Below are 21,417 nucleotides of genomic sequence, written 5' to 3' on the forward strand. Positions count from 1 at the left end.
TCTTCTTTAACACTAGTCCCCTTCTGCCACAACGGTCTACTTGATGTTTTTTACACATAACATTCCATCTCCCAACTCCACATTTTTGTACTGGCTGTCCCCCATACCTGGAATGCTTTCTCTCTTCATCTCTGCCTCTTAGAATTCTTACTAACTGTTTGATAAATGCATGTTGATTGGTTAAAAAAAAAAAGTGAACTTAAGGATGATCTAGGCTCATCATCACTTAAATCATATCTCACAGACAACTGCCTTATTCACCTACTTGAAGGCTGGCTCTGTTCAAAGAGATATTTCTTAATGGAACCCTATGTAGGGGGAAAAAACCAAACAAACCCATTGGAGTCTAGTGGACAGATCATCAAGTTTGCTATCAGGAAGGAAGATTTGGGTTCTAAATCTTGCTTCTGACTTGTATTTTCTGTGTGACCACACATAAGTCACTAAACCATTCTGAGGCTCTAGAGTACCAGACCTAGGGTCAGGAACACTAATCTTCCTGAGTTCAAATCCAGCTTCAGAGACTTACTAGCTGTGTGACCCTGGGCAAGTAACTTAACCCCATTTGCAACTCACTCAATTTCCTCATCTGTAAAACAAACTGGAGAAGGAAATGGCAAACCACTCCAGGATCTCTTCCAAGAAAATCCTAAATGGGGTCATGAAGAGTTGGACGTGACTGAAAAAATGGCAACAAAACTTAAGAGATTGGGTGGGATCTGACTGTGAAGGATGTTTCCACATCAACAAAACACAGACCCTTGACAAATCTAGGGTAAAGGCAGAATTAACTTTATGCCAAGAGCTTTGCTTGTGTTTGTGGTTGTGTGTGTGTGGCTTTTTTTGGTCAGTTGGCTCAAAGAGTTTGCAATGATGTTAGGGATCCACGCCTAGGAGCATGAGGTGCCCTGGCTTTGCCTGTTCCCTGTGCATATGTCCTGTCTCCCACCAGTAGTGTGCGAATCTGAGAGGGGGATGTACTCCTCTATGAAGAGGGTTGAGGAAGGCAAGAATCTTCTTTTCATTTATTTTAATTTGCTATTTAATTAAATCTTTTATTTTGAAGTAACATGTCCTCAAGGTGGCCTATTCATTTACATCAATCTCAACTAGTGAGGGCATCAAGTCAAAATATGATGATTAAATGGACATTGGGAGTGGTTAACTAGGATACAAGGAGACTCGATGTTATTTAAAATTGATGATCATCATTATATTGCTTTGGCCTTTTGTTTCATGGTGTTTATGTTTGCTGAGTTTTCTTGGTTACCTTGGTGACATGTAAATCTCCCTTCTCAAAATGAGTCCATTGTGAGCCCTCTAAATAGTTTCATCTGTAACCTGAATACATAATTCTGATTATGAATATATGAAAAACCTTATAGATTTGGCATGTAGGTAGGTAATCCATAGAGGAAATGGGCTAGCCCCTCCCATATGAATCAAAAGGTGTAACTGAGGGAATTAAAGCATATAGTAGTGGGATTTGAGTGAACCACACTGACTCCATCTTGTGATTCAATTCTGGAGCTAGCTCAGTTCCCTTTCTATTCTATTATGAATCTAATCTAATTTCTGTCTTGTGGGAAAACTTTATTCAATTATGGGAATTGTGAGAAAACTTAATTGCATTGTTTGAACCTAGACCTTCGTGGCTGGGAAGCTGGATCACCTCTACCTGTTGCTTAATTAAGGACATGGGTTATGCTGACCAGAAACCTGGTTAGACCCAAAGATTGATGCAAGGAGTTTCTCACAGTTACACATCTCAAGCAACCGATATGTCTTATCTGAAAGCTGGCCCTGTACTGATCAATCAAATATTGTTTCCATGTTCCTTTGATTGAATATGACCACTTGGGGCCAGTGGGACACCTCTTTTTCTGATTTCAGACAATTGCACCCGTTTGCTCTCCCCCTCCCAACTTGGAAAGTCCCTAATCTTTCCTCCAATTAGAAATCAGGGTACCTAATTTTGTTTCCTGGTTAATTGTTTTCTTTTAATTAATTGGTGTTATTTTATTGTTTTAATGTATAAAAATCTATCTCCTCCTATATTTGGGGTCCAGTGCCAAAGCTGAGGGGATCTGGTTCCAATTTATTATGTAATTGGCATGCATTGCTTAATAAATAGCTATGCTCAGAAGCTTGAACCTTTGTTTCCTCAGTCATTTCATATTTCACCACACTTAGCCATCATTGTGGCAAGACAATTATTTTTACTTCCATAATTGACAAAATACCCACTCACCATAACAGATTTCCCAAATTTTTCATTCCTTCTCAAACTTTCCAGACTCCCTCTGCCCCAATCCTCTCAGCTGAGAACTTTGTTTCATATTTCACTGAAAGAATTCAGGCCATTTGCTAAGATGTCCCTCTTCTTCCCTCCTCCTCCTCCTCCTCCTCCTCTTACATCACTCAAATACTTTCCCCAACCATCTTTTCCTTCACCCCTGTCTCACATGAAGTAGCTCATTGCCTTGCTAAGGCAAACCTGTTTACCTACACACCTGATCCCATTCTATCTCACATTCTCCAACAGATTGTACCATTTATCATCCCTACTCTCTGACCTTCAACCGTTTCTATCTACTGATTGTTTTCATATTGTCTACAAACATGCCAGCGTCTCCTCCATCCTCAAAAACCCCTCACCTGATCTCCTTTTTATGGATAAACTCCTTGAAAAGACTATCCACACTAGATGCCTCCATCACCTTTCCTCTCACTCCTCCAGACTTGCATCTCTCATTGCCCAATAGACATCTTGAACTGCATGTCTGGTAGACATCTTAAATCCAACAAGTCCAAAACTGAACTCATCTTTCCCCACAAATTCTCCCCCACTTGCTATTTTCATATTATTGTTGAAGGCACCACCATCTTCCTAGCTCACGCCTCATCCCCTCTCATTACATATCCAATCTGTTGCCAGGTCCTGTTAATGTTACATTTGTAACACCTCTGCTATAGGTCCCTCTTTCTCCTCTGACACTGCCACCACTCTGGTACAGGTCCTTGTCATGTTCTCATTGTTGTTGTTCAGAAATGTCCAACCCTTTGTGACCCCATTTGGGGTTTTCATGACAAAGATAGGGGAGTAGTTTGCCATTTTCTTTTCCAGCTCATTTTATCAATGAGGAAGCTGAAACACGCAGGGTTAAGAGACCTGCCCAGAGTGACACAGCTAGTCAGTGTCTGTCTGAGGCCAGATTCAAACTGAGGTCTTCCTGACTATCTAGGCCCAGCACTCCATCCACTGTGACACCACTTCTGCTCCATGCCTACTGCTATGGCCTTTTGGTTGGTCTCCCAAACTCAAGTTTCTCATCACTCCAATTTATTCTTCACTCAGCTATCAGATTAATCTTTCTAAAGGACAGATCTAGCCATGTCAATCCCCTCCCTACTTCCCTCCCCCCATCCCAATATACTCCAGTGGCTCTCTATCACCTTCAGTATCAAATATAAAATCCCCTGTTTGGTGTTCAAAGCCCATCATACATAACATGGCATCCTTCTACATTATTTCTTACACATTATTCCCCTCCTTCAACTGCCCCATATATTCTTATTGTCTCCCCCATTCGACTTTGAGCTCCTTGAGGGCAGGACTTTTTCCCTTTCTTTGTATCTCCAGCACTTAGCATAGCACCTGGCACATAGTATGCACTCAATAAATACTTGTTGACTCAGTATTAATTGTCCCAACCTTGGCTTTAGGCATCTCAGAGCCACTGTGGGGCTTAAGTGGTAGGACAACTACCAGCTGGTGCAAAGAAAGACCCTGGGTATCTGTATCCTCATAACCAGGCCAAAGACCCTAAGGAAATGGAGCTGACTTGTGCATGTTTCTCCCTTCTCCACATAAACCTGTAGGGACTACCTGATTTTAGTTGTTCTTTTAAGGTGGCTTGTTCTAATCACGGGGTAGCTAGCCGGAGAAGGGGACAGAATGCTGGGCCTAGAGACAGGAAGGCTTGAGTTCAAATGCTGCTGGAGATACTTACTAAGTGTGTGATCCTGGTCAAGTCACTTAACCTTTGTCTGCCTCAGTTTTCTAATCTGTAAAATGGGGACAATAATAGCATCTACCTCACAGGGTTGTCATGAGGATCAAATAAGATAACAAACTTTAAAGAGCTATATAAATGGTAGCTATTATTTATGTGGCCCCAGGATTAAAGAAAGGAGGGGAATATCCTGTATATAACCACCTTGATAGAATTAAGAGTTTTATTAGTAACCCTAGTAACTCTAGAGATGTACATAAAAATAAGGTATTTCTTGTCTGAGGTACGGTTCTCCACTCTATGAGAGATTACTGGGACTGGCTTTAACATATTCACAGAGACCAGATTCCAGCAGGGCTTCATTTAGAAAAAAAAAAAAAAAAGGATGTGTCAGAAGTGGGATTTGAACCCACGCCTCCATACGGAGACCAGAACGCTCTGCGAAGTAAGGATCAACCTTGAGTCTGGCGCCTTAGACCACTCGGCCATCCTGACACTGACGTCTCTCACTAGACTAAACTCCCAAGTATTCAAACTCAACTGCAGAGTGTGCAACTACAAAGAGCTAACCAGGTCGTTCGAACGCCAACCATATGCTTGCCTAAAAGACTATTTCACGGAGAACTCACACAGGGCAAACTCTCACATGGTGGTCAGAAGGAGATACAAGGACACTCTCAAGGTTTCTCTTAAGGACTTTGGGATTTATTGTATGACAAGGGAGACACTGACACAGGACCGCCCAGCACGGCGTGCCTTCATCGGAGGATGTGCTGTGCTCTATGAGCAAAGCAGAATTGAAGTAGGCTCGATAGAAACGCGAGATGTGCACAGAGAATCCATCCCGAATGCTCACATGGACTATTTGTGCCTGACCTGTGGTAGAGCCTTCCGAGCTCGAACTGGTCTGATCAGCCACAGTTCGACACACTGTAACTTGACTCCAACATAGTGATGTCATTTTGGTCCAACCAACCAATCACTCTATGCTAACACAGGGCCTTCCTTGGAGGCTAAAAGATCCTAACACCTGGGAAGAGTTACAAAAATATGATTGCTTCCATAGCTCTACAGGAACAAATTAGCAATTAAAGGGAAAACAATGATATAGTGATAAGGAAGATCGAGAATACAGCAAATGTTTTCTACATATTTGATTATTTTCTCCAATCTCTCCCCCATACAGCCACCAAATTGATGTGCCTAAAATATCTGACCCATGTAATTCCCCTTTCCAAAAATCTTCATTGGCTTCTTATTGCTTCTAGAACAAAAAAGAAAATCATCGGTCTGGAATTTAAGGCCCTCTCTAATCTGACTCCACGGCACCCTTCCAATATTGTATCCTATTACTCTCCTTTATCTCTTTATTCCAGCTAACGAGACTGCTACCTGTTCCTCATCTACAAAATTCTACTACATTCCATATTCCACCTCCTTTATCTTTGCCCAAGCAGTCCACCATATCTCCAATGCCCTCCCTCCCCATCTTTGCCTCTTAGGGACTTGTTAGTAATCTCTCGCCATCTCCTTCTGAAAACGACTCTGAGTTTATTACTTATCCTCCATCTACCTTTCATAAGCTGTGAAAAAGTATCACATATTGGGTGCAGCAAGCACTTTCCTGGTCCGCTGGCGCCTTTGTGTTAACAGCCAATAGCAAAAAAGGAGTACTATCTCCTTATTTGCATACCTCTTTTGGTAACCCAAGAGCTATCAAATCAGAATGCAGAATTGACAGTTCCCTCAATGTGATGAGAAAATTCACTATCTTGTAGTTCAGTAAGCGCACGTAAGCTATAAACTCTCTCTGAAAAACCCCTTAAAACGACAATCTAACTGAAAACTACAATTGTTAGTATATTGCAGCATAGCATTGTAAATTAAACTAATTTGCCCTTCACAGCAAATTTCTATTGTCATGGCAACACGAGTAGAGAATTGACAATTAACTCACCCGCTAAATATGGCTACCAGTTAACTTAGTGTTCAGCTTTTTAAAGACACCATGGTTGGCCCTGAAAAGGGCCTTTGGTTTTCCTTGGCAGGCTGGCAAATCGCAGCTGAACTTAACCGCCGAAGCCGTAGAGGGTCCGGCCCTGGCGCTTGAGCGCGTAGACCACGTCCATGGCAGTGACCGTCTTCCTCTTGGCGTGCTCGGTGTAGGTGACGGCGTCCCGGATCACGTTCTCCAGGAACACCTTCAGCACGCCGCGGGTCTCCTCGTAGATGAGCCCCGAGATACGCTTGACGCCGCCGCGCCGAGCCAGACGACGGATGGCGGGCTTGGTGATGCCCTGGATGTTATCCCGGAGCACCTTCCTGTGCCGCTTGGCACCCCCTTTACCAAGCCCCTTACCTCCTTTCCCACGTCCTGACATTACGAAGAACTACCTCAAGCTTCTTAAACGAAAGAATGGGGTCTTAGGAAAAAAAATTTTGCCTTTATATACCGTGTTGTCCGACCGGATTGAAAACAGGCAGTCTTCGCGCTCAAGACCCGATTGGCTCCTCCTCCTCCAACAGGAAGAAAGAGTTACACTGAACATTTCTTTTGTCTTTCTTCCCTTTCATTTCCCTCCCTTCCCTTCCTTTTTCCTTTCCTTTTCTCTCCTTTTTTTCTTTAGAAGGTTTGTAAAGACAAGTCTCAACTCTTAAGTTTCTAGATGTTTCTAATTGTAAGGGACCACAGGCCCAGTATGACCTCTGGAAAATTACTAGTGTTGCAGCTGCCAAGGCACCCTTGTGAAAGGAACAAATTGCGGTCAAAGCTGTACCTCTTCCTGGAATACCCCGCCCCTATACCATTGGTGGAACTCCCCCACTTCCTCTTACTGTGTGTATAACTACCCTGAGCTTGCCTTCAATAAATGAGACTTGATCAGAAAGCCTGCCTTGTCTCCATTTCCTGTGTCCCCTGCTCCCCTCCTTCTTTTATAGGTCCAGACCTCCGTTGATGTCCCGCGGGTTGGGACATTTGGCGCCCAACGTGGGGCCCGAGACCCCCTTAAAAGGAGTAAAGGTTTTTGGTGTGTGCTTCTGTGGAAAAAACGACTGCAGTCACGATACATGAGAATTGGTCGCCGCGGACTTGCCTGACCTGCGGAATAGAGACCTGAGGTAAGGGGACGCTCTCAAAATGAGGCAGGATGCTAGTAGTCATGAAAAATTTGTAGAAGGGCTTAAGGCCTCATTAAAGACATGGGGAGTAAAGGTTAAGAAAAAGGATCTTATACAATTTTTTGTTTTCTTAAAGGACGTCTGTCCTTGGTTCCCCCAGGAAGGAACAATAGATGAGAAAAGATGGAAACGGGTGGGAGATTGTCTTAATGATTATTTTAGAACTTCCGGGCTCGAGAAGGTCCCTGTTACTGCGTTCAATTACTGGAATTGTATTTATGATATTTTGAAAATACGTCCTTTTGAGACTGAGGTTTGTAAGATTGTCAGTGAGAAAGACGGAGGCCCCCCGGAGCCTCCTTGTCCATTACCAGCCCCACCCTCAACAGAGGATGAGTCTAGGAAGGATTGTGATTCTGTGTCCATCGACATGCCCTTAGATGATTTCTCCTCCCAAAGTAGGAGAGTTGAGCGCATTTATCCTGTTTTACAAGAGGCTTTGGTCAAGAGGTCAAATGATACCTTAGATCCTACTGATGCAGCTGACCTTGAGCAGGAGGCTGCTTCTTATAATGACCCTTATAATTTCAGTGCCGCTCCTGCATGTTTTGCTACTATACAGCACTCTGTTTCCGCGCCCGCTGCTCCTGCTTCTGCACTCCCAACCCCTCATCTTCCTGCTTCTCTGCCCCCTTCTGCTCCCCCTCCTTATCATACTCTTCCCCCTTTTCCGCCTGTTGATACTCCCTTGACCTCGCTCCCCTCTGAGATTCAGTCCCTCCGACAGACGTTGATGTTTAAGAAAGAGAAAGCACAGCTACTTAAGGAACTATGGCTCCTTGATTTGGAACTCGCTGATTGCATCCCTGGCCCGGCTGTTGCTCTCACTGCCCCTACAGTAACCTCCAAACCCAAATCCGAATCCCCTGTTTTGGCCCCCCTCCCTTCCCCTAAAGATGCAGGGTCTTTACTCCCTAAGAAAAGGAGTCTTTTCTCCTCCTCCCCCCCTTTTCCTTTTCCCGTTATTGAGGATAAAACTGCGTCAAGTGACACTGACGAGGAGGGAGAGGAGGCTGCCCCCCGGCAATATAGACGCCTCGGGTATAAGACGCTAAAAACACTAAAAGAGGCAGTCTCTCAGTATGGCCCTGTTGCCCCATTCACCCTCTCCATCCTTGATGCCCTTGATCATTTATGGCTCACTTCTCATGATTGGCTTCACCTTGCCCGCGCCACCCTGAGTGGAGGAAATTTTGTGCTTTGGAAATCTGAATTTAAAGAATTTTGTAAGGAAGCGGCCCGCCGTAATCGTGAGGCCGGAGGGGAAAGTGCGGAATGGACTTATGAAATGCTTGTTGGCCTTCCTCCTTTTGATACTAATGAGGCCCAATCTAAGTTTGCTTCCGGAATTTTTGCTCAAATTCAGGCTGCTGCACAAAAGGCATGGCGGCTGTTACCTCCTAAAGGACCTGCCACGACCTCTATCGCCTCCATCCGCCAGAAGCCTGAGGAGCCTTACGCTGATTTTGTTAGTCGTCTAACTGAGGCCGCGGAAAGACTGTTGGGGCCATCTGAGGGCGACAGTGATTTTGTCAAGCAGCTTGCTTTTGAAAATGCCAATTCTGCCTGTCAGGCCGCCATTCGCCCGCAAAAACGTCAGGGGTCTCTTTCTGATTATATCCGTCTCTGTCAGGATATTGGCTCCAGTCGCCAAATTGGCGCCGCTATAGGTGCCGCGTTACAGGATGCCTTTGCCGGGGCTGTTGCTGCTGCCCCCCCCAACGCCTCTCCTAAATGTTTTAATTGCGGCACTCCTGGTCATTTTGCTAGAAATTGCCCAAACGCCAAGCAAGGCCGTGTTGGTCACCCTGGCCTCTGTCCCCGATGTAAGAAGGGTCGTCACTGGGCCTCTCAGTGCCGCTCTAAAAACTTCCGCTGAGGGCCTCCCCCTGTCGCCGCAGGGAAACTTCCTCCGGGGCCAGCCCCAGGCCCCTCTCATCCCCTCACAGGCTGGCCCCGGGGCCGCTCGGCTGGCCGTGTCTTAATCTCTGATCTCTCCCGAGCAACCCCTGGCAGCGCCGGACTGGACCTCCGTTCCTCCTCCACCACAGTATTAAGTGCAGACCAGGGACCTCAGGTCCTTGGTACTGGGGTATTCGGTCCCTGCCCTCTGGGGCTCTTTGCCCTTCTCCTTGGGAGAGCCTCCTCTACGATCTCTGACCTTTTTGTACATCCAGGAGTAATTGATAATGACTATACTGGTGAGATCAAGGTGATAGTTTCTACCGCCTCTGCTGTTCCAAAAACCATTCCGGCGGGCACACGCCTGGTGCAGCTTCTTTTGCTTCCTCTTGATAATTCCGTGGGTTCTTCCCAGAGGCCTTCCCTTCGTGGCCCGCGTGGTTTCGGCTCCTCCGATGCCTTTTGGGTTCAGCTTGTTCTCCCCCAAAAGCCCCTGCTTCTCCTAAAGATTGAGGGCAAACAGTTTGAAGGGATTGTGGATACTGGCGCTGATGCCACTGTTCTTAGGAAGGAGTCCTGGCCTGCTTCCTGGCCTTTAGTTTCTGCCCTTACTAACCTTAAAGGCATAGGCCAGGCAGTAGATCCTGAGCAGAGTGCCAAATTTTTGACCTGGTCGGATGCTGAGAATAACACTGGTCTTGTGAAACCTTATGTTATTCCTGGCCTTCCCTTTAACCTCTGGGGCCGGGATATTCTCTCACAGATGGGATTGGTTATGTGCAGTCCGAGTGATCTTGTTACCTCCCAGATGCTGAGGCAGGGTTTCCTACCTGGCCAAGGTCTTGGAAAAAACTCACAGGGCATTCGTTCTCCCATTGAGGCCTCTCCTCGCCCTGAAAGATTAGGTCTGGGAAATTTATTCTGATGGCCGCTGATATTCCTGCACCCCACGCAGACCGTATCCTATGGAAGGATGACGTGCCCGTGTGGGTTGATCAGTGGCCACTTCCAAGGGAGAAGCTTGAGGCTGCCGAGGAGCTAGTGCGGGAGCAATTCCTCGCTGGCCGGATTGAATATAGCGATTCCCCTTGGAATACCCCTATTTTCGTTATCAAAAAGAAATCGGGAAAATGGAGGCTCTTACAGGACCTTCGCGCTGTTAACCGAACCATGATCATCAAAGGCTCCCTTCAACCTGGTCTGCCCTCCCCTGTGGCAATCCCCAGCTCATTTTTTAAAATCATTGTTGACCTTAAGGATGCCTTTTTCTCTATTCCTTTGCACCCTGCTGACCGTGCTCGTTTTGCTTTTAGTTTGCCTTCTGTGAATTTTCAGAGCCCAGTGAAACGCTTTCAGTGGAAAGTGCTCCCCCAAGGAATGGCTAATAGCCCTACACTCTGCCAAAAGTTTGTGGCTGCGGCTATTCAGCCCGCTCGTGATCGTTGGCCCTCCCTTTATATCCTCCACTATATGGACGATATATTAATCGCTAGCCCCGAGTCACAATCCCTCTCTCATTGCTTTGATTTTCTCTCGCAAAACCTTGCTGAATGGGGTCTGCAGGTCTCCCCCGAGAAAATCCAAGTCACGGACCCTTATACATACCTCGGTTTTGAGCTCCGTGGTTCCCTAGTTAGGCCTTCTAACCTGAAATTGAGAACTAGTCATTTAAGAACTCTTAATGATTTCCAAAAGTTGTTAGGGGATGTTAATTGGATCCGCCCCTATCTCCATCTTACTACAGGTGATTTGAAACCTCTGTTTGATATTTTAAGGGGGGACCCAGACCCCTGATCACCTAGACAGTTAACTCCTGAAGGAAAAAAGGCTTTAGACTTAATCACACAAGCCATTCAAGGCCAATTTGTGTCAGCCCTGGATTATTCCCTTCCATTCCTTTTTATTGTCTGTGCCACTTCACACACACCCACGGGAGTCTTTTGGCAGGTGGCCTCTCCCCTTCTCTGGGTTCATCTTCCTTCCTCCTCGTCCAAAGTTGTTGTTCCTTATTATAATTTAGTAGCAGAACTCATTATTCAAGCCTGAGATACCAGTGTCAAGATCTTTGGTCAGGAGCCTCACTCTATCATTCTACCTTATGCAAAGGCGGTGGTTGATTGTCTTTTTCGTACCTCTGACCTTTGGCCTATAGCGCTTTCCTCATTTCCCGGAAATATAGATAATCATTATCCTGCTCATAAAATGTTACACTTTATTCGCACACACCCCTTTGTTTTCCCTAAATTAACTTCTACAGAGCCTTTAGTAGGGGCCCTTACAGTTTTTACTGATGGCTCCTCATCTGGGACCGCTGCATATTCATGCAATGGCGTGGCTACCCCTCTGTCCACACCCTATCGCTCTGCCCACTTAGCGGAATTGTTTGCTGTTTCTGTAGTCCTCCGAACTTTTCCTTCCACTCCTTTGAACATTTATACAGATAGTGCATATGTGGCCCACTCTGTCCCCTTATTAGAAACAGCCTCCCATTTAAAACCTAACTCCTCTGCAATTCAGCTATTTCTCTCAGTACAGTCCGCCATCCGTGCTAGGGCTGCCCCTTTTTTTCTTGGCCATCTGCGGGCACATTCAGGTCTCCCTGGTCCCTTGTCGGAGGGTAATGACCTCGCTGACCACGCCACCCATATGCCTATTTCGGTTTTTTATCTGTCCCCTGTGGATAGGGCCACTCATGCCCACTCCCTTCATCATCTTAATTCTACCACTCTTAGACTTTTGTTCAAAATCACTCGTGAACAAGCTCGACAGATTGTTAAGCAATGTCCCTCATGTGTGACCCTTCTCCCCACCCCCCATTTAGGAGTGAACCCCCGTGGCTTAATTCCTAACTCCCTATGGCAAATAGATGTGACTCATGTTTCTGATTTTGGTCATTTAAAATATATGCATGTCTCCATCGATACTCACAGCGGCTTTCTCTCTGCCACATTGCAGAGCGGTGAGGCCTGCTGCCATGTGATTGCTCATGTCCTCTCTTGCCTCACTGTTATGGACAAGCCTGAGTCTATTAAAACTGATAATGGCCCTGGTTACGCTGGCACAGCTTTTTGCTCCTTCTGTGCCACCCTTGGTATCTCTCATATCACGGGCATTCCTTATAATCCTCAAGGGCAAGGTATTGTGGAACGGGCCCATCAAACCTTAAAAAACACTATTACCAAACTTCTAAGAGGGGCATTCTACCCGGTCAAAGGATCCCCTCGGAACCTGGTCAGCCATGCTCTTTTCATATTAAATTTTCTTCAATTGGATGATACTGGCAAATCAGCGGCTGATAGGTTTTGGCACCCCAAATCCCAGCACAATTATGCCAAAGTACTGTGGAAAGATCCCCTTACTAACCAGTGGCAGGGTCCCGACCCTGTTCTTATTTGGGGTCGGGGTTCGGTCTGTATATATATTAAAGAAAAACAATCTGCTCGCTGGCTTCCTGAGAGGCTTGTAAAGCAAGTTGATTCCTGTGAAATGGCTTCTCCGCCTCCAGTTAACCTTCCTTCCAGGGAGGACAAACCTCTCTGAGAAATATTTCTTTTCTTTATCTACAGGAAATGCTTGGAAAACGATCACCCCTACGCTGGTGCCTCCTGGCTGTCCTGAGGGTCTGCCTTGCTGGTTTTGACGCCCCGGCCAGCAACGATCTCCTCGCCTCCCTTTTTGGGCCACCCTGTGACTGCCGTGGAGGGTATACACAGGTAACACCACAGCGGTTCTCTTACTCCAACGACTGCAATGAATACACCGCCTATCTCACCTATTGACCATCCACCGGTGGGGGATTTAAGCAACTGTGGGAGTGTGTTGCCAAACCCCGAGTCATTCCCTCTCTGCCTGGGTCCCCTGGTCCCTGCCCCTCCCCCTGTCGCTACTATCAAGCCATTCATTCCCTTTGCTATAACAGCGTCCAGCAGTGTTCTTCTAATAATAAGGTTTATTTGACGGCAGTTCTACAGCAAGCCTATGCAGGAACCTTTGGTGGGGAAACCTCCGCCACTCTCCAGGGACATACTAACAAATATGCCCAGGCGTCTTGTTCGTCTGCCGATGTTGGCCACGATGTCTGTTGGCCCGAACGTGCACCCCTACATGTATCAGACGGAGGGGGCCCTTCTGACAGAGCCAGAGAACATGAGGTCCAGCAGCACATTGAGGAACTCATTTGGGCCCAATTCCCCTCCCTCCATTATCATCCTCTTGCGCGTCCCCGGCCTCACAGATTGAGTCTCGATGATCAGACGTCTGTCATTTTGGAATCCACTCACCTTATGCTAAATAAGACCAATCCTGTGTTGGCTGCGGACTGCTGGCTTTGCTTGCCCCTCGGTACTCCCATTCCTATGGCGTTACCCCCCCTTGGTAACCTTGCTCCTGCCGAAAATCCTTCCCTTCTGGTAAATTGTTCCCTAGGCCCCCCTTTTAGGATTCAACCGATCCCTTTGAATCAGTCACTCTTTGTAGCCCCCTGCTTTGAGGGTACCACTCCCAATGCCTCTGTCTCCATTGATGTGGGTTTTCTCCCTCATGTGAATTGTTCCTCTGTCCTTCATACTAGCAGTTTCCTGTGTCCCCCTCTAGGCCATGTTTTTCTCTGCGGAGGGAATATGGCGTTCCCAGCGTTGCCCGTAAATTGGACTGGTTATTGCTCCACTGCCTCCGTTCTACCTGAGATGGATATTGTTCCAGGGAACGAGCCTGTTCCGGTTCCCAGCCTCGACTTTATGGCTAGAAGACATAAAAGGGCCATATTTGCTATTCCCTTGATTGTTGGCTTGGGCATTACGGGAGCCCTTGCGACAGGGTCTGGGGGCTTGGGAGTCGCCATACACTCCTATAATAAACTCTCTGCACAGCTCATTGATGATATCCAAACCTTATCAGGAACTATTAGTGATCTCCAGGACCAGATCGACTCTCTAGCCCAGGTGGTCTTGCAGAACAGAAGGGGATTGGATCTCTTGACAGCCGAACAAGGGGGTATATGCTTGGCCTTACAGGAGAAATGTTGCTTCTATGCTAATAAGTCTGGTGTAGTCCGGGACAAGATAAAGAAATTACAGGATGATCTGGTCAAGCGTCGGAGAGAACTGTTTGAAAATCCTTTTTTAAGTAATCTTCATGGCTTTCTTCCTTATATTTTACCTCTTGTAGGGCCTACATTTGTGTTTTTATTAGCTCTAACCTTCGGTCCTTGGGTGTTCCAGAAGATCACCTCCTATGTCAAACAACAGCTGGACAAGGCCTTGTCCAAACCTATTCAGGTCCATTATTGTCAGCTGGATACTGGCGACCCTGATCTTTATACCGACATTGGCCGGTCCCAAGGATTAGTCTGAGCGCTGGTTTGGTTAGCCAATGACGGGTAAGATCCCCCTGAGGGGAGTCTGACCTAAGCCAGGGGCGTTGCCTTGCATATTGCCCCCATGACGGCAACAGTCTCCCACTCCTCGGGACAACCTAAGACAGGCACAAACCCCTCTGCTAAACCTTCCCTCTTAAGGAAAGAAAAGGGGGACATGTAAGGGACCACAGGCCCAGTATGACCTCTGGAAAATTACTAGTGTTGCAGCTGCCAAGGCACCCTTGTGAAAGGAACAAATTGAGGTCAAAGCTGTACCTCTTCCTGGAATACCCGCCCCTATACCGTTGGTGGAACTCCCCCACTTCCTCTTACTGTGTGTATAACTACCCTGAGCTTGCCTTCAATAAATGAGACTTGATCAGAAAGCCTGCCTTGTCTCCATTTCCTGTGTCCCCTGCTCCCCTCCTTCTTTTATAGGTCCAGACCTCCGTTGATGTCCCGCGGGTCGGGACATCTAATATGAATCGTTTCTTTTGTTTTTTTTTTTTTGTGTGTGTGTGTGTTTGTAACTCGTTAGAATTAATTAAGAATTTGTTTTGGCAAAGGGAACATGCAATCCTCAAATTCCCATTGCACATTCAAAAACCTGTACTTTCTCCATTCTCATCAACTGTAGTACAACCTTGAGCAAGTCAGTCAGTCAGTCATTCAGTTGTCATTTAGTCAATTAGCAACTGCTATGGGCCAGGAACTGCTAAGCACTGGGAATGAAAAGAAAGGCAAGAAGACAGTTCCTGCCCTTCACAGTCTAATGGGGGAAGACTACATGCAAACAACTATATAGGAAAATAGGAAACAATCACTACAGAGAAGGCTTTAGAATGGAGAGGGATTGGGAAAGGCTTCCTGTAGAAGGTGGAATTTTAGCTAGAGCTTGAAGGAAGCCTCTGTGGAGTGAAGAAGGGAGAGCGTTCCAGGTATGGGGGACAGTCAGAAGAGATGGAGTGTCTTGTTTATTGAACAGCAAGGAAGTCAGTGTCATTGGATTAAAGGGTATGTGGGAGAGGGCAGAGACTGGAAAGGTAGGGGCTGGACTAGGTTATGAAGGGCTTTGGATAGCAGAAAGAATTTTATCGTGAATCCTAGTGGTCTAATCACAAAAGTTGATTGAGTAGGGGAGTGACAAAATCGAACCTGAGCTTTAGGAAAATCACTTTGGGGGCTGAATGGACTATGAATTGTAGGGGCAGGCAGACCAAATCAGCAGGCTATCATAACAGTCCAGGGGAGGAGGGCCTGCACCAGGGCAGGATATCTGATTCAAGATGTCTAATGCAGTTCTCCATTCCACATCATGGGGATTAGGGACAAGGCGCCCTTCTATGAGCTGGAAAATCCGAGTAAAATTTTTTGGCTCTCCCTTTATACCAGAGAAGAAGTCTGAATTTCTTTTTCTTTTATGGAGTGTTTATAGTGCTTATTGTAAAATTGTTGTTTTTGGTCATAAGTTCTGTGTTGTCTGCTGGCTTTCTAGGGTTGTCTGCAGCCTCCAAAAATTCCCCCAAAACTCCTATTTAATTTTTTATGCAGACCCGATACATTTCCAAACTGAGAGGGGGAAAGTCGCTACATGGAAGGATGTGAGACTGAAGGTCAGGGTTGGATAAGCAGGTTTCAGAATCTTCAGTACAAGCATACCTCAGAGATATTGTGGATTCAGTTCCAGGCCATGGCAATAAAGAACATATTGTAATAAAATGAGTCACACTAATTTTGGGGGATCCCAGGGCATATAAAACTTATGTTCACACTATGCTGTAATCTATTAAGTGTGTGGTGGTATTATATCTAAAAACAATACACATACCTTAATCAAAAAATACTTTATTGTTAAAAAAAATATTAACCATTATCTGGGCCTTCATCAAGTTGTAATCTTTTTGCTGGTGGAGGGTCCTGCCTCCATGTTGGTGGCTGCTAACTGATCAGAGTAATGATTACTGAAGGTTAGAGTGGCTGTGACAATTTCTTAAAATAAGACAACAATGAAATTTGAAGATGGATTGAATCTGCCTTTCACTTGAACACTTAGAGGTCATTGGAGGGTTGTTAATTGACCTAATTTCAATATTGTTGTCTCAGGGAATTAGGGGTGCCCAGGAAAGAGGGAGAGAGACAGGAACACTGGTTGGTGAAGTAGTCAGAACACACACAACATTTACCAATGAAGTTTGCATCTTATTTGGGGAAGTTGGTGGTATCTCAGAATAAGTACAACAGTAACATCAAAGATTACTGATCACAGATCACCATAACAGATAAAAGAATAATGAAAAAGTTTGAAGTATTTCAAGAATTACCAAAATGTGACACAGAGACATGATGTGGGCACATGCTGCTGGAAAAATGGAATCAATAGATGTACTTGAAGTAGGGTTGCCACAAACCTTCAATTTGTTAAAAGCAAAACAAAACAACATGATACCAATATCTGAGAAGCACAATAAAGTGAAGTGCAGTAAAACAAGGTATGTTTATGGAGAGATAGTAATTGAATCCATGGAATGGAAACAGATGAGATCACCAAGTGAAATAATACAGAAAAAGAAGAAATAATACAGAAAAAAAAAGAAGAAAAAGCCCTGTGGAACACCAAAGACTAGGTAAACCATTGTTTCCTGGATGAAAATCCAGCAAAGGAAACTGAAGAGTAGTCAGATAAGTAGAAGGAGGAACAGGAGAGAGATGTATCCTGAAAACCCGAAGAGAAGAGAGTAACAATGAGAAGAGGGTGCTGGTCAAAGGATGTAGAGTTCAAGGATTGATGGGTCTCAGTTTCTTTACCTGTAAAATGAGGGGACCTACAGGGCTAGATGACCCCTAAGACGGTTTCCAGTTCTATGATACTATAATCCCATTACCTGAAATTACCTTGTTAGGTTAGCTCCTCTGGTGCTAACCATGGTGCCCATGGTGCCCATGGATCAAAGGGGCTAACCAGGCCTCCCTTCATAGATGAAAGCAATATCTAACCTTGCCAACTATGGCAAATAGAACTTAACCCATCTCTTAACTGAAAGAAAAGCTTTGCTTCAAGAAAAAGCCTAAGAAAGAAAGGAAAGAGAGTGTATGATTGGGGACCTTATTAGAAGAACCACTTGCTGCCTGTTTTCTTCTCTCTGGCATTTGAAGACCAATAGCAAAGGATCCTCTTATTACTTTTATTACTTCAGTTTCCTCAATAGAAAAATAGGAATAATAATGTATGTCTTGCACGCTTCATAGTGTTGCTGTGAAGGTTAAATAAGGTGATGTATAGCTTGGTTTATGAGATCAAGGTAAATGTCCTTATAACAGGCCTAGAGATTTGGAACTGGAAGGCCCCTTAGAAGTCACCTCATATAACCATCCCCTTCATTGTACAGGTGAAGAAAATGAGGACCACTGAGCTTAACTGACTTGCCCAAGATACTCTCTAGTCAGAGACCAAATGGTATAGTGGAAACCACAGAGCTTAGACACAGATGACTTAGGGCAGGGCTTAGGGTCAGGAAACTTGGTTTGGAATCTTTGATGGATATATTCCTAATTGGATGGACCACTGAACTGGAGTCTCAATTTTCTCATCCTATAAAATAGAGATAACAATACCCACATTGAGGAAAGTTTTATTTTTCCCTAAGGACTATAGGCATGTGAGCTATTTTTATTACTTGCAAGTGGAACTTCGTTGTTTCTACAGTAAGCATTAGCTGAAGATCTTTATGAAGTCCTCCTGCTTCCAACTCCTGCTGGCACTTTAAAGGGGTTCTGACTGAGCAAACAAATATGGGCCTCCAGGGCCTCAGGTTGCCATGGTAACCCCTCTGGGTAATACTGCAGCTGTTCCCTGCTGCAGAATATGACCCTTTATTTCTTTTGCTAGAGTGTTTTCCTGTCTCTCATGAAATCCTAGAATGTCAGAGCTGGAAGCAATCTTATAACTTATCAAGTCTAACTGGTTCATTTTATAGATGATGAAACTGTCCCAGAGAGGAGAAGAGATTTGTTAAGGTCACACAGCTAACAAGTAGCAGTAACACTGGGATCCTGCACCATACTATAGTACATAGTATATAGTACAGTAACATTATACTTTTCTCTAAAGGAGAAAGATCTTTTGGCTTCTGAAGCTTTGGATAATTAGAGAAATAACAAACAACTTACTATGCTGTGGAAATCACCTGCCATTGCCTCTGCTCTGGGGGGAATTAACAGCAAGAAGATAAGGTAGGGATGAGAAATGATGATGGTGATGGTAGAAAATCATTTAGTAGGACACAACAACTCTGTATGATAATTGGGCAAGCAACACTTGGAGGTGATCTGAGAAAATGGATATGAAAAAAGTTTGAGGGACTTGTCTAGGATAAGAATTTCCCTCGCTAGCTGTCAGGATCCCCATGTCAAGACCATCCTTCTCTTTTTACTCCTATTAGGAGACACCCTGTTTTCCAGAGCTAAAGCCCAGCGAGCAAGCTGTGCCCTGAGCTTGCCATAACACCTATCCTTTGCACTCACTGTGGATGAAGTCAGCGTCAGTAAAATCCCAGAATTGTTTCACACCAGCAACAGGTGGTCCCTGAGCTTGGACAAGCACCTACAAGACCCATGTTCCAGTCATGAAGTCCTGCTATGAACCAGACTTGTCTCATCGTTGCTGTTACCTCTCATTGTCAGGGATACAACTCATTGTGTAGCCACTAGTATATATATGTGGAGATTTGCCCGCACTGAAGTGACAGTATCAGAGGGAGCCCTAGCATATGTGCCTTGTTTACCTCCTCCAATGGAATAAAGAAAGCTTTTTGCTCATGACCACTGTTAGTTCTTTGGTTTTATTTTGGCTTTATTTTTCAGAGTTAACTGTGCTTGTGATAACCTGTGTAAGCTCTTTGGTATTTTCAGAGTTAACAATGGTTGCATAACCTCTGTGACTCTTTGGTCATTTGTTTTCAGAGTTGACATAGCTCTACCACCAAGTAATGAGCTCTGTGACCTTGGGTAAGTCACTTAATATTTCTTGGCCTCCTTTCCTCACATTTAAAATGAAGGGTTTAGGTATCTCTAAGGTCCCTACTATCCCTCAAACTTTGATTTTATGATATACAGGTATTTTTAGGTCAGAAAATATATGTATTTTTCTCCCATTGTGAAAAATTTCAGGAAGAATTTTCTTCTGGGGAATTATGAAATAGAACAGCCTCTGTTTAGGGCTTTTGGTCATGCCTGTGTATTGGGAGCCATGGGGGGGAGCTACAAGGAAATATTTTAGACTGATCACCTTCAAAGCCTCAAATTTACTTATTGATACTGGAATCCAGAATTTTTTTTTCAAATTTGTCTATGACTGGATAATTGATTTAAACAACTTTTCTGTTTCTTGATAGTGGTCTAGACGTTCCTTATCCCTAGGAAGCCATAGTTGACCGACTGTGATTCTTTGTTCCTTTTACATATATCTTGCTGGAAATAGGGAAGAAGAAGGCACATGAATCCTTTTCCTAGAAAATAGTAGTATGTTCCAAGATAAGAAAAAAATGTGAATTTATCTAAGAGGCTTCCTACTGGGCACATCTGAACATCTTCCCAATTGAATAATTCAATAATTCAACATTAGGCTGTGAGGGGAATTTAAAAATAAGCTTGAGAGTTGAAATGGCACAAGAAAAAAAATCTTTTTTTAAAAATATATGTGATGTTGTATTTTAATGTATTTAAGGTAATAGAGTAGAAAAACAACAACAACTAGATTTGAAGTCAGAGGACCTGGGCTTTTATATAACTTGGGAAAAGTCACATGACCTTTCTGGGCCTTAGTTTTCTCATCTGTAAAATGAAGGAGTTGCACCAGATGATAATAGCCAGGATTTATATGGTACTTTTGCAAAAAGTGCTTTATAAACATTATCTCATTTTATCTTGGCAACAACCCTAGGAGGTAGATGCTGTTAGTCTACTGGTTTTACAAATAAGAAAACTGAGGCTGAAAGAGGTTAAGTGACTAGCCCAGGGGCCTATAGATAGTAATTATCTGAGGCCAGATTTGAACTCATATCCTCTTGACTTCAGGTGCTTCATCTACTCACCTGTCACTAGGTAAATGCTAAGGTCTCTTCCATTTCTAAACCTACAATATCTGTGTATGTCAAATTCAAACCAAAAAAATGCAAACTGATTCTCAGATCATGGGAGAATGAAGGCAACTCTGAAAATAGCATGTAATTTTTCTTTGTCTGACTGCTCTCTACTAGCTTTTGGCTTTTAGGAGCATCAGGATTACTTATTGAACAGAAGGTTGCTAAGGCAACAGTCTTTGACAGCTATTTACTGTTGGTAAAACACTCCGTTGTGCTTGAGTGGAATCTTATTATGAACTCTAATTGTAGTTTCCTAAATCCTATAAACTTAGATTACATTCCTATAAAGATTTGGTCTTAGTCAACGTTTTTGGCTTATACTATTCCCAGAATTCTTTGGCATGTTTTTGCCTTTTTCTTTCTTCTATAAATCTGTAACCGAAAGCCTGGGCAACTTTAACAAGATTTAAGGACATGAAGGCTTTTGGGACCATGATTGTGTCTCCTTGAGTATCAATTGAGTGCTATCAGATTTGCTTGGGTCAAGCTTTGGTGGATCTGAGCTTTATCCCAGGACTCAGGCCTATGCAAGCAGATGGCTGCATCTGTCACAGGGTCAATGATACCTGGACAGAACTGAACAAAGATTAAAGATTAAGACCAGAGACCCCAGAGTTTAATTCCTGCAGGTGTAGCATGTGCAGTCCTAGAATCACACTTACCTTGAGTCTCAGAGACAGCAGCTATTTAGAGGCAATAGAATAGCCTCTCAGCCTGAAAGATGGCAGTGGCCTGTGGCAATGGTGGGATGGCAAGAGTTCTTATACTCTGACTTACTGGAATGGACATGGAGAGACTATGTCAAAACCTGTCTGCCCCAGAG

General features: G+C 44.5%; 1 protein-coding gene and 1 non-coding gene across 2 annotated transcripts; both read right to left on the reverse strand.

The window, feature by feature from the left end:
• Positions 1–4,404: 4,404 nt before the first annotated feature.
• On the reverse strand, positions 4,405–4,511 carry TRNAL-CAA. The gene is made up of 2 exons: positions 4,474–4,511; positions 4,405–4,450 (listed from the first exon to the last, which is right to left on the reverse strand). It is a non-coding gene; the product is annotated as a tRNA-Leu (tRNA).
• A 1,550-nt stretch (positions 4,512–6,061) lies between these two features.
• LOC114043000 (histone H4) lies at positions 6,062–6,421 on the reverse strand. The gene has a single exon (XM_027861811.1). The coding sequence runs from the start codon at positions 6,395–6,397 to the stop codon at positions 6,086–6,088; it is 312 nt and encodes a 103-aa protein (XP_027717612.1). The 5' UTR covers positions 6,398–6,421; the 3' UTR covers positions 6,062–6,085.
• Between the last annotated feature and the right edge of the window lie 14,996 nt (positions 6,422–21,417).

This window comes from Vombatus ursinus, unplaced genomic scaffold (assembly GCF_900497805.2).
Source record: "Vombatus ursinus unplaced genomic scaffold, bare-nosed wombat genome assembly UNPS02014768.1, whole genome shotgun sequence".
NCBI classification, from domain to species: Eukaryota; Metazoa; Chordata; class Mammalia; order Diprotodontia; family Vombatidae; genus Vombatus; species Vombatus ursinus.